The sequence below is a fragment of the Eucyclogobius newberryi genome, unplaced genomic scaffold, assembly GCF_026437365.1.
Source record: "Eucyclogobius newberryi isolate DKJ021-1_F unplaced genomic scaffold, fEucNew1.0.hap1 SCAF_6, whole genome shotgun sequence".
NCBI classification, from domain to species: Eukaryota; Metazoa; Chordata; class Actinopteri; order Gobiiformes; family Gobiidae; genus Eucyclogobius; species Eucyclogobius newberryi.
In genome coordinates this window covers 32,116,621-32,129,968 of record NW_027316278.1, presented here as the reverse complement: position 1 = coordinate 32,129,968, position 13,348 = coordinate 32,116,621, and the positions used below count along the sequence as shown (strand labels likewise).

General features: G+C 39.4%; 1 protein-coding gene across 1 annotated transcript in view; it reads left to right on the top strand.

The window, feature by feature from the left end:
• Window positions 1–12,742, top strand: part of nsmfb (NMDA receptor synaptonuclear signaling and neuronal migration factor b) — a 62,705-nt gene extending 49,963 nt beyond the window's left edge. The window contains exons 14-15 of the mRNA XM_072433843.1: window positions 2,630–2,705; window positions 11,868–12,742. Of these exons, the coding sequence (XP_072289944.1) occupies window positions 2,630–2,705; window positions 11,868–11,965 (174 nt within the window). The 3' untranslated portion in view covers window positions 11,966–12,742. The remainder of the gene's footprint in view (window positions 1–2,629; window positions 2,706–11,867) is intronic.
• Window positions 12,743–13,348: the final 606 nt, after the last annotated feature.

Sequence of the window (13,348 nt, the reverse complement as noted above, 5' to 3'; positions counted from 1 at the left end):
CAATAGCAGTTGTGTTTAAGTCGTGTGTTGTGGCTTAATAGACCCTTCCAAGCAGAACAAAGTATGTTTGATGTATAATAAGTTCAATGTAGAATGGACAAATTTGACAGAAACTGGACAGAATGGGACGCCTATCTGGGACTCTATGTGCCATAACCTTTCTTTTCTTTTCTTTTGTTGACGTGTTATTCATTTATTTTTTCAAAATTCTTATTTTAAATGTTCAATTCCTTTATTTTGTTTTAATTGAATTTATTTAATTGAATTGAATTAATCAAATTAATAGAATTTTCATTGATTTAATTGATTTCATTGATTTCATTGATTTCATTGACTTCATTGATTTCATTAAAAAAAAAAAAAAAAAAAAAATTATTGACAAAAAAAACTCAATGTAGAGGCTGAATATGATCTCTTGATGTCAATAAGAATGGATAATGATGTGTGAATAATGGAAATTGCTCAGTAATAATGACAAAATGAAACTTAAGTATTTGCACAACAACCAGAGGATTATCTCCTTAAACTTTATCCTATACGATACTTTTAATTCTATAGATACTTCCACTTTTCCAGCTACAATATATGTGCTGAAATTGTACTATGACACCACCAAAAAGCTGGGAGAAGCTTAAAGAGGAAAAAAACAAAACAAAACATTAATTCACTGAGATGTTTAATTCATTTGCCACATTGAGTTAGCCCAGACCTGGACATTTGTGGCCCCAGGGACAAGATGTGGCCCTCAGCATGTTTCAATAATAGATTCAATAGCCTATATTTGACAGAAAAGTGATATTTTAGTTGATATTTAACAACCTCAAAAAATGAACACTAATGATCGTGGGCCGGCCCTCCGCTACTTGCCCGGAATCGAATATGGCCCTCAGAGGAAAATAATTGCCCACCCCTGATTTAGCCTGTAGTTTAGCTTGTCAACTGTTAACTGCCTCATGTAATAAATAATACATTAATTTAGTACATTATTAGTCTGTTAGTGTTGTCCACGTTCTTTGGAATCCTTACATTAAAAAAAAAACGCCATGTGTCGCTTAGAACATTTTCCACCCCCCATTTCCCGCCTCCTGTTAACACGATGCCATTCTGTTCCATCTTTATTATCAGTATACTCTCCCCGGCTACGTTTGTTCAGTCCTCCATCCGTTGACGTCATCCTGTATATACACGTAATTATCCGCCATATATAGAACCCTATGTTAACATAAGAGCATATGGAGCCGGTATCCAACAGCGCGGCACACGACTACGGATGCCCTGCTGGTTACGCTATAAACTACATTACAGACGACATTATAGAGGGCAAAAACAACATCACTTGGAGCTTGAGTCGATGGAGTGAGGAAATGTTCATTGAAACAGCTGGGCTTACGCTGCAATTGTCACAAAACTGATTTTTTTAAAGGATTTTTTTGGCCCGTAAGATCTATTAGTCAGGATAGTGTAGTGTGAACTGGGAATGAGACTGGGGAATGACATGTAGCAAATTATCAAGAGCCAGATTCAAACTCACGATGAGCAGGTGACCACATCAAGTAGCTATTTGTGGAGAAAAAGCTGTAGAAAACAACAGGAAGTGACATCACACCAGGGACACTATATCCATTTACTCAAAAGATTATATATTTTTTTACCCCTGAACAATAATTCAACAAAATTAAGGTGCTCTCATATATTTTCATTTGTCTTAATTTTTAATTGTATTCATTTTATTTTATTTTCAATAGATTAGATTTGGCCTAGTGGTTGCAAGCTAATTTTCTAGTGTGATATCATCAAATACAATCAGGAAGTACAGCTATAAACCTAAACAAAATGAGCTACTAAAATGTGTATACCGTCATTTTTAAATACAATGATCTTTTTATCATTTTGGTTCAATGAGTCGTCCAACTACTAAGCCAAACAAAAAAACACAATCTTATGTCAAAATGTACATTTACACATTTCCAATAGGTTAATGGTATAGAAGATTAATCCCGTCCACATATGTTGCCCGTAGGTCCTGTCTGTCTACTGTCCCATGTAGTTGAGCTAAATTAGTTTTGCCCCACTAATATAAAAATAGCTCTTAAGGTCCAAATGAGACTGCTGTGTGCTGTCTGCGTCTAATGACAAAGCATCAGGAATCAGGAAGTTACTTATTTTTATCTTTACCTTTGTGATAAAACTGAACTCTGACCTCTGACAAAGAAAAAGGACTCGTAATCTCATCGCCGGGAATAATTAGCACGCTTGGAACGCATAAGGAATAACTTTGAACCGCTGCAAACAGTTTGAAACCAACCGTTTTTCACGTTCAAAATGGTTGATTAGCACTCATATTGCTGTTATGAAAATGGCTTATGTGTAATGCCACTTACTCTATGATTCATACCTTTCCCTCCGTCTTGTACGCGCGGATTCATTTGCGTTCTGCCTCCTCTCTCAAACCCTGACCTTTAGCAGACGAAGCGTTGCGCGCACCATTTTCCGGAGACGCTCTGTCTTTTTTCTCTCTAAAATGCACGTAATCTTTCTCTGCGTCTGTTTGTTTGTTCTCTCCGTGCGACTGAATGCACTGTAAACACGCCCGTCGCTAAACTGTGTGTGTGTGTGTTGTGCCCTGCAGCTAATCCAGACTCTGAAGAGGCTGATGAGACCCTCCGCAGTGGAATTCAAGTCCCCGCTGGAGCTGTCTGCGCAGGGTGAGTGAGCGGGAGGCTGCAGCACGCACCACGTTCTCATCACTGTTGCATAAACGAGATGATTTGTCATGAGGGAAATAACGTGGCGCTTTACAGGGACGTTACTTCACAGGCCCTTTTTTGGGGGATGGAAAAAGTTACATACGCAAGCGTTTGCTGTGGTCGTTTGTGCGTATTTGCCCCGATCATAACCTGTTATTATGGGAATTTCACCGAGATTTATCAGTGAAATGAATTATAATATCGTGGTCATTGCAAGCTACATTTGGTTCATATTTTTCGTTCAGAATCTGTCAAATCATAAAGGCTTTTCTCTGGTCATGACTTTACTGCACAGTTCGTCATGCATTTAGTAAAAGAAAACAACAACAATACAGCAAAGATGGCCGGTATATTGTTCCAAGTACTATATGCAAATTTGGTTCCGTTTCCATCAAAGCGTTTGAGTGTATATCTGTGTGTGGTGTTGCCCTAGTTACGGGAGCCGCCTGTCTGTTCTGTGTCGTGACACCGCTAATCCTGCAGAGGGCGCACTGTATCTGGTATTTACCTACATACTTCATGTCCACACTTGAGCAGGTTCAATAACGCTGTAAGACACGTTTTACTTCCAAACCCTTTTTTGGGGCAAACAGCCTGAACCCGATGGGACGATGTGGATCATTTATTCTTCGTTCATCCCCTGTGTCCGCTCCGGTGCCTCCTTCTGGAGGTTTGTGGTCCGACGCTCATGTGAGTTTTCACCTTTCAAATTTAGTTTAAACTGTTATAAATGCAATATTATGTTGTTTCCACCTCCTGTTTCTTATGCAATACTTGAAAATGTGCATTAAAAATAAGGCCGTGGCTGGAGAACCGCGGACCGCGCAGTTTCAGGTACCGCGGCGTTTCCCTTATAGCCCGTTATAGCCTCATGGTTAACCCTAACCCTAACCTTAACCTTAACCTTAACCCGGCGCGGTCTAAAATGGCGCTAAAATGTGGTCAAATAGCGGCGCAGTTTCAGGAGCCGCGGCGCGCGGCCGGCACAAAAATAACATGGCCGTTTTGGCCGCGCGCCGCGGCACTGCAGACACTCCCGAAAAATAAAGTGATGGAAACTCAGTTAATGCGTCATTATCAGGTTGTCCTTAGTGGATCAGATTTATCTTTTTGAACCGACTAATGAGTGAACATTTAAATATGTATATGACATATGTAGCAGCCAAACACAAACCATGACTTTATTGAGAATGATTCAGGCTTAGTTCACTTCGCTAACTTAATTAACAACTCGTGACCCCTTAATTAAGTAGGTTTACTCAGCCTGAATCATTCTTAATAAACCATTTGATCATCTTTGTTATGGCTGATTAAGATGTAGTTATTATAAAGTGCTACTGTAATGATGTTTTTAAGTGTGCAATGCCAGTGTTGACAAATTCAAATGAATAAAAAGCAATTCTGCAACTACTAAACAGCAATACACTGCCAACCGCTGCTATTTGACTTGGTTATTAAAGTCAGTGCACTTCAGGAGTGTCGACTCATCCGCCGTGTGAACTCTGATTACATTCTTGCATTGATTCCCTCCTTACTGGACCGAGCGCATTCTGAATGGTAATAGCCCACATTAGTCAGTGCCAGAGCCGCGCCGCAGTGTGGAAGAAGATTACGGAGGCGGAGGATGTGCACCGGTCGCGGTCGCTCATCTCTCAAGCCACGTCCGCGCTATCGGCCAATTATCCTCTCAATTAAAATGTCGTTCTGATGTCAGACGACCAGCACTGAGCCACAAACCGCTCGACGCAGTCCGCCATGACACCAAGTCACGGTATTTGTCATTGTCAAGTGTGTTTGGACGTAAAGTAGAACATGTTTTGGACTTAAATTGGTCAGGAAAAAATGCTGTCTATTAGTGATGGGTGAGACCAGGGATGTTACTATGGTAATTATCGCTGTATTAATATTAATACTGTTCAATTTTCGATTAAAATGCATTGAAACTATAATCTACTAATGAGAATTTTGCCTTGGTTTATTCATGGATTTCTGCTTCCTGTTATAGCCGACATTTTGAGGACTTTTTTCCATTCAAAAGATATAATATTTGTTTTCATTTTTATTTTCTAATCATTCTGTAGATATCATTATTTATTTTCACTCCACACCAGCTTCAATTGACCTTAAAATTATATATATATATATATATATATATATATATATATATATATATATATATATATATATATATATATATATATATATATATATGTCCAGGGAAACTAAACTATGAACGATTACTTAAAGGGTTAATTAATAAATAATAAAACTTTTTCTTTGTAATTTTATGTGTCAATATTTTTGCATGAGAATTGACACTTTACCTTGTTACTATATATAGTGTATACTGTATTGGTAATGATCTGCCCACCACTACTGTCTGTAAGATGACTACATACTCAAATTGCAATGGGAAAAAGATTAAAGAAACAAATATAAATGTATAGCAAAATATAGATTATTTAAAAAAAAAAGAATAAAAGAAAAAAAATATATAATAATAATAATGATTTTAAAGGATTCAAACATCAACAAAACTTCACCAAACTGAATGCTAAAATTTACTAAATAGCAAACCCACAAGGGCAAAAATTGAAAGTGTCCAAAATTAGGTTAAAAATTCAAAATAAATAATGCATTGTATAAAAATGTGATGTTCTTTCTTATAGTTAATGAAATTGTATCATTTTCCACTTACGCACTGCAAGCACCACACTTTTAAGATATTCCCTGCCCCACGTTGGTCAACTTTAAATATTAATTGATCCTTTCTGCGCCAAATCGAATATGACACATTTTGCGATACAGGAAGTCTGAGAAATATGAATCCTGTCGTGGTTTAATTATGAATGAACTCTTTTAAACCGACCTTAAACTTGAAGCTGTCGCCCTCTCAGCTTCGATCTATTTCACGTGCAACCTCAGAAGGTCATCTACTCAACGACATACTTACTTCTATAACTGCAGTAGCTTATTTGGCAAAGAGCTCTTCGTTAGGTCAAAATCCATTATGCAAAAGCTCCTTCCTTGGCATCACTTGTAATGTCAAGTGTTTGCTGTTGTTCGATCCCTGACGACACATTTGCATTTTCGCTGGGTTAATAGTAAAACATCCCGCAGGATTCACGGGAGGAGCTCAGCAGGATCATTATCGATGCGTTTTGTCCTGGATTCACGACAAAGGAGCTCGTTGTCACCGGCTCATTTGCATCCCACGCTCTGTTCTTAGTACGACCCGCTAAAAGTAACCGGGCACAGATGAGTCGTCAGCACGCTCTCCAATTAGTGATGTTGCTGAAGTATCAAGAGCTTTGGTTTTTTTGCACCGTATGAAGCTGTAGCTGAGGGCGACGCTTACGTCTGACTGTTTGTAACGTCAGCAAACTTACCCTAAAGAAACAGGTCATGGATGAAATAACAGTTAATGAGATTTAAGATTCTATTTGTGACTCAATGCTATGTATTTTGTAAAGTTTTCTGTTACATGGTCCAATTAAAGTTCTGCACGTTAATTATGTCATATATGTGGAATAAAATGCTACATAGAATTAAAACTGTTGGGGGCTTTAAAAATTTTGCTCTTGCCTTCGGCGCTCGCGTGAAGGCTATGGAAAGCCAATTTGTGTTTCACGACCTTTTTTAGACGTTTTTACTAAATAAAGTGGCGCTTTTAACGCGGAGGCGATCTAGAGCGGCGCGCGCACGCCTCTCGTATCATATTGACTTTCCATACTCTCGGGCCGCCTGCGCCTCTCGGCCGTGCGGATCACACTCTGCGTATCGCGCCATATTTTACATGGTATTTGGCCGTGGAGGTTCGGCATTTTCCGGACCACGGCTCGGCAGCAAATCAGAGCCAAGCACACAAACTTTGTCGACCAATCAGCGCGCAGCATGCAAATTTTCACTTGTAAACACTCAACTGTCAAGGCACGGACCACGGCGGACTATCGTCAAACGCTTCCCGGCCCGATTTAAAAACTTTTCTAAAATGTATTAATAAAAATTACACCGTCCATGCCCTCGAAAATGTCCGTCCACATGTCGAGACACCCCGTCCAAAAGACAGGAAGACGGCCCTCTAGCTAAAAGCCTGGTCAAAATTAGTATTTTCTTTACTACTATTATTATTTATTTAATATGGACATAGCATTGGACTGTCGACTGTGGCTACAGATATTTCTTACCACCAGATTGTGGGGAGTTAAAGAACAACACGATGGAAACTTACTGTCCAAACTGCAGTAGAAGTCTGCAGTAGTTGTAGAGGCAGGAGGTATTTTGACAAAGAGGCAGTTGTTGGGAGATATGTACGTATACTGTCTGTAAAAGTATAGTATACTCATGTCTCTGCACTCATTTTTCAATTCACTTCATTTTTGTAACGCCCAAAATCACAACAGCAGTTCCAAAATGGTTGATTTAACCAACAGAAGGTTAGATAATCAAATCATGACACAACAATGGGGTGCAATCAACATATGAAAACAATGGTAATGCAACAAGTTGTTTAAAAAATGGCATTATGCAGATGAGTAAAAGCTCACATCAGAGGAGACTAAAACGTTTTAACACTTTTTATTTCATGTAAAACAATCCAGAAAACACTGAAATATGACCCGCTATATTCTTAATCCCAGAGCGAGTCTTTATTAATATGTTTGCGCTGCGCGGATAATCACAATCAATCATCAGCAAAGCACATTTGTCTTGAAATATGTACAGAAGAAGACGCAGGACCTGAAGAAGAGCAGATGCTTGACTTTCATCAGCATTTAGAAATACAGATAGTGTTTTTATGAAGGCGTCAGTTTTGTTTGGTATTGCTAATCTATTTTCTAATCATTGCTAAATTAAAATTCTAAACTGGTAAATTAATAATAATGATCGTCTCAATTAAATTGTGTATATGTGAATTATAACTTACAAAAGATTTAAAATTAACTGGGCTGGATTAATTATTGCTTAGGAGGCAATTTAACCTTCATGCCTGCTTTAAATGATGTTTTTTATCACACAAGGTAAACCTCAAAAGAGAAAGCTTGTTTAGGAAAAGTACTGAAACGTTTAAGAACCACTGCTTTAAACCTTAAAACTACAACTACTGCGGTGTGGGAAAAAGTAGAAACCTGCAGGAGAACCACAGTGAAAGAGAGATCCAACTCCCACAGATGATCCAGGACTGAAACTTTCATTTACAGAGAGTTCATCCTGGCAGATGAAGAGCAGTTCATCTAGTGTAGAGAGTTCATCCAGGCAGATGAAGAGCAGTTCATCTAGTGTAGAGAGTTCATCCTGGCAGATGAAGAGCAGTTCATCTAGTGTAGAGAGTTCATCCAGGCAGATGAAGAGCAGTTCATCTAGTGTAGAGAGTTCATCCAGGCAGATGAAGAGCAGTTCATCTAGTGTAGAGAGTTCATCCAGGCAGATGAAGAGCAGTTCATCTAGTGTAGAGAGTTCATCCAGGCAGATGAAGAGCAGTTCATCTAGTGTAGAGAGTTCATCCAGGCAGATGAAGAGCAGTTCATCTAGTGTAGAGAGTTCATCCAGGCAGATGAAGAGCAGTTCATCTAGTGTAGAGAGTTCATCCAGGCAGATGAAGAGCAGTTCATTTAGTGAAGAGAGAGTTCATCCTGGCAGATTAAGAGCAGTTCATCTAGTGTAGAGAGTTCATCCAGGCAGATGAAGAGCAGTTCATCTAGTGTAGAGAGTTCATCCAGGCAGATTAAGAGCAGTTCATCTAGTGTAGAGAGTTCATCCAGGCAGATGAAGAGCAGTTCATTTAGTGTAGAGAGAGTTCATCCTGGCAGATGAAGAGCAGTTCATTTAGTGAAGAGAGAGTTCATCCAGGCAGATGAAGAGCAGTTCATTTAGTGTAGAGAGAGTTCATCCTGGCAGATGAAGAGCAGTTCATTTAGTGTAGAGAGAGTTCATCCAGGCAGATGAAGAGCAGTTCATTTAGTGAAGAGAGTTCATCCAGGCAGATGAAGAGCAGTTCATTTAGTGAAGAGAGTTCATCCAGGCAGATGAAGAGCAGTTCATCTAGTGTAGAGAGTTCATCCAGGCAGATGAAGAGCAGTTCATTTAGTGAAGAGAGTTCATCCAGGCAGATGAAGAGCAGTTCATCTAGTGTAGAGAGTTCATCCTGGCAGATGAAGAGCAGTTCATTTAGTGTAGAGAGAGTTCATCCAGGCAGATGAAGAGCAGTTCATTTAGTGTAGAGAGAGTTCATCCAGGCAGATGAAGAGCAGTTCATTTAGTGAAGAGAGTTCATCCTGGCAGATGAAGAGCAGTTCATTTAGTGAAGAGAGAGTTCATCCAGGCAGATGAAGAGCAGTTCATTTAGTGAAGAGAGTTCATCCTGGCAGATGAAGAGCAGTTCATTTAGTGTAGAGAGAGTTCATCCAGGCAGATGAAGAGCAGTTCATTTAGTGTAGAGAGAGTTCATCCAGGCAGATGAAGAGCAGTTCATTTAGTGTAGAGAGAGTTCATCCTGGCAGATGAAGAGCAGTTCATTTAGTGAAGAGAGAGTTCATCCAGGCAGATGAAGAGCATTTAGTAATCGGCTGAATGGAGTTAAATGCAAAAACCTTTACGTTCCTCTCGTTGCTCTAAAGAACAGGAAAGTTGAGCTTTGTAGAGCGAAGTTTCATCAGTCAGAGCGACGCTTGTTTCTTATTGATAAAAAGACATCAGACTGATCCCCCACGATGTAAAAGCTTTCATGCCGCGCTGCGATCCATGCGTGGGCAGTGGGCTCATGGGGCGGGTCAGGCTCCTGTGTGTTTAGAGCGAGAGCGAGAGGGAGGAGAGACAAAGAAACTCCCAGTTCTTTGGGTCCGCGCGGGACTGCGTTTGGGTCCGGATCCAGACCGGAGTCCTGACCTGGGGCGTAGAGAGGGTTCATCCAGACAAACAAGCAGGAGTTTTTAATTCAAAAGTTCATTCCATTTGAGTGTGAAATCAGTCAAATCAAAGACAAATACAGGCACAGCACATTTCTCATGAACTGCTCGATCATAACTGAGATGATGAAAAAAATCGATAGTTTTTTCGTCAATATGGCCCACCTCTTGTGTCTTCTTTTATGGCATTTGCTTTCCATGCTGTTAAAAGATATTCCAATAGTTGAGAGTAAACCCGATTTATTCAATGCCACTCAGTCAACAGTCTCATTGCAGATTCTGAACATGTTTGTCCACTGAGCAGCTCACAGTGAAGCCACGAACATTTGGTCAAAGCGGAGGTCATTCTTCTTATCGGCAGCCTCGAGACAGTGAGCAATGACACGGCGTCCAAGAGTCATTGAACACGGCGACGTGTCACAAACCGTCCGTCTCATCCTCACAATGTACGCTCAGCATATACAGTTCCGTCGATACCGCCCGGTCGTCTCACTCCAAAGGCAGCAGAAAGTCTATTTTGCGGCGGAGAGAAGCAGGCGAGTCGTGAACGGGGGAAACGGGCATTTTGTTCACTTTGGGTAAATTGAATCTGTTTCGAACGTTTACCGGTACATTGGACTAATTGAAGAAAAAACCTTTGCATTTCGCTTGGGATTGTGTCAAAAGAGGCTCTTAATCAAAAGGCTGTTTGGTGTCGGTGAATTTGAATGAACGTGACACAGTAAATGTATCTGTTGCTTTTGAAAGATTTGTGGTAAATTTATAAACGGTAATAGCGATCTGCTTTATTTGTCAGTCAGAAATGTTTGGCTTGAGAGACACATAAAGAAACATTTTCCATCCAAATTTGGCTGGTGCCCCTCAATTTCAGTTAGTTAGTTTATTCAGACATTCTCCCAAAGGCCAAAGCAATACAAAAAAATAATTATGTGCATAAAGTCTGAAAAGGGAATGGGCAGTAGCCTGCGATTATAACATCTATATAACCTTGTACATTTACACTTAACATAAAGAGCTGCAAACACCTTAAGCACAACATACAGCAGGGTTCAGAATAAGCGGTATCCCATCGCAAAATGCGACGCAATTTCTCTCAAATGCGATGCATTCGTCAGAAAAAAAGTGTTTGTATCGCAGCTTTTGCGATACAAAAATGTGTGTTCAATTGTACAACCAAAGCGCCTAAAAGTACTAATCACTTGTCAATCGATCGTCAATAACATCATGACACATGTAGAACACTGTGTTGTCATGACGAGTCCCGCTGCAGTCTCAGATCGAGTCTGAAAGTGGGAGGAGCCACGTGCGGTAAAGTTAGCGTCACAGATTTGGACTTCCGAGGTCAATAACTCCTAAACGCAAAAGTCTTTGCAGATCATTCACATGCCAAAATACTCATATTTACACTGCCAAGTGACACAACCTCGTTTTAAAAATCAGATGCGTATTTTGGGCGAAGCGAATTACACTGATCCGAATGTGCAGCCGGAGCTGAGGCGAGTGCTTAGGGACCGTCATCAAATGTGCAGCCGGAGGGGTGACGAGAGTACTTAGGGACCATCATCAAATAGCAAAACGAAAAATGAAATGGAACGTCAAATAGAGCGGTACAATTTGAATAACACATAAAATACACCATGATGAACACTACAGCAACCTTTATTTTACCATCAGAAGCTTAATACCTTTTTTTGTGTGTAATGACAATTAATATGTAAATGAGACTCCTGCAAATAGTCATCTGATTGATGATGATATGGAAGAAAGTTGTAAATAAGGCCATCTGACTTTGTGTTGATTAATTTGTTCAACACTTAATTTTATTTGCAAGTTTTAGTTAAAGAAGAAATGTTTAAAAAGTGTTTAAAAGTTAATTTGTTAAGAGTTTTCTTTAATAGAATGTTTACAAATACATTTAAATAAATGATCGTGTTATATCAATGGAAAATATTGATTGTTAGTCACTTTCGTGTTTTGCTATGCAATTATGAAATTGCTATACAAATTTCGATTGTTTAGCAGCGCCGCTATACAAGTGAAAAATCCTTAATCTGAGCCCTGTACAGTATCCACAATGTCCATGGATTACAACAAGTAAAGTCAGTAAAAGTGTAGCTAAAATAATTGGGTCCTCTGCTAATAATCCTCATTTTCCGTACTCTTTTGATTTGATAAATGTGCTAACGTATCTCCTTTCCCTCTTCTTCATCTTCAGGTAAAGAAATGATCGAGACCTACTTTGACTTCCGCCTGTTCCGCCTGTGGAAGAGTCGCCGACACTCCAAACTCCTGGACTACGACGACCTCTTGTGACCCCGCTGACCTCACGGTGGGCCTGTTGCCGCCCGGTTTCCTCTAGAGTGATCACGCTGCCCCCGCTCTGACAGTCAGGCTTTGGTTGGAGCGCCCCCTAGTGTCGGACGTCCCGCATTGGCCCGGCTTTGAGCTATAGAGCCACGGCGTTCTGATGGGACTGGTCAAGCGTGCTGTAGATCTCCATTACCTTTCCAAGATGGCGGAAAGTGTTAGCGGAGTCGTTAGCTCGTGCTGTCTACCTAGTTTTAGCGTAGATGACGTTGACGCAAGAGTTGAAGGTTCTTTGACATTTGGAGCGGAGACGATTAGTGCTTTTATGTAAATAACAAGTGCTTTCTAGAGCATTAGCGGTTACAAATCCAGCATCTCTTTCCTTATTTACCGTGTGAAACTTTACCTTCATGTGACGCTGTATTGAACACAGCTTTTATAAACATTCAAATTGGTGTAATAGTGTTTCGTACAAACTGTTGTTATAACTCAGGTGAAAATCTACTGTTTGATAAGAAATTATACTTCTAGATTGTCAGGCGACATACTGTAGATGCCACGCCCAAGGTCTTCAACCACATTTACGGTCAGGGATGGTGTTTATCTCGTCATAGCTTTTCAATAAGCTGTAGCCTTTCTGACAGACTCATGCATGTTTATCATAATGTTAGCATTTGCATAGCATTAGCTGTTGGCGAACAGCGGCTCATTCTTAAATACCTGTGTGTTGCATGTAAGAGTTGATTTGTCCTTTTGGAAGCAGACGAATGGCTGGCATCACTCAATATTCAATGTTTATTTTAACAGAGTTTTAACTTGGCTATGTATTATTATATATATGTTTTACCATTAATAAATGGTAATAATTTTGCATATATATTAAATAACAAGACTAGCATCGGATAGGACCTAAATGTCGATTATGAAAAGAATGTTTGTTCTTTTAAAGACCATCGATGCTTCCATATCAGTCAATAACGTTGTCGTAATTTGAGAAAATACCCAAAAGGTATTCAGGGATCTCTCAATTATCAAATCCAACCTGCGCATCCCAAAATATATGTTTAAAATATATATTTACGCCAACCAAGGCCTTGAAATACTAGAAACTATCCAAATGACACGATCACTTTATACTATATGTATATCTTTAAATATGTATATATACACACATATGTATATATATATATATATATATATATATATATATATATATATATATATATATATATATATATATATATATATATGTATATGTACAAGCTATAGCCTAAAACAATATTGTGACAGCCATACATGAAGCCTTCAAGGCTTGTTGCGTTTTTAGTTAGTAATTGTTAACTTTTATAGGAAACGCTTTGGCCATTTGGCTTTTCAATTCCTTTTAAA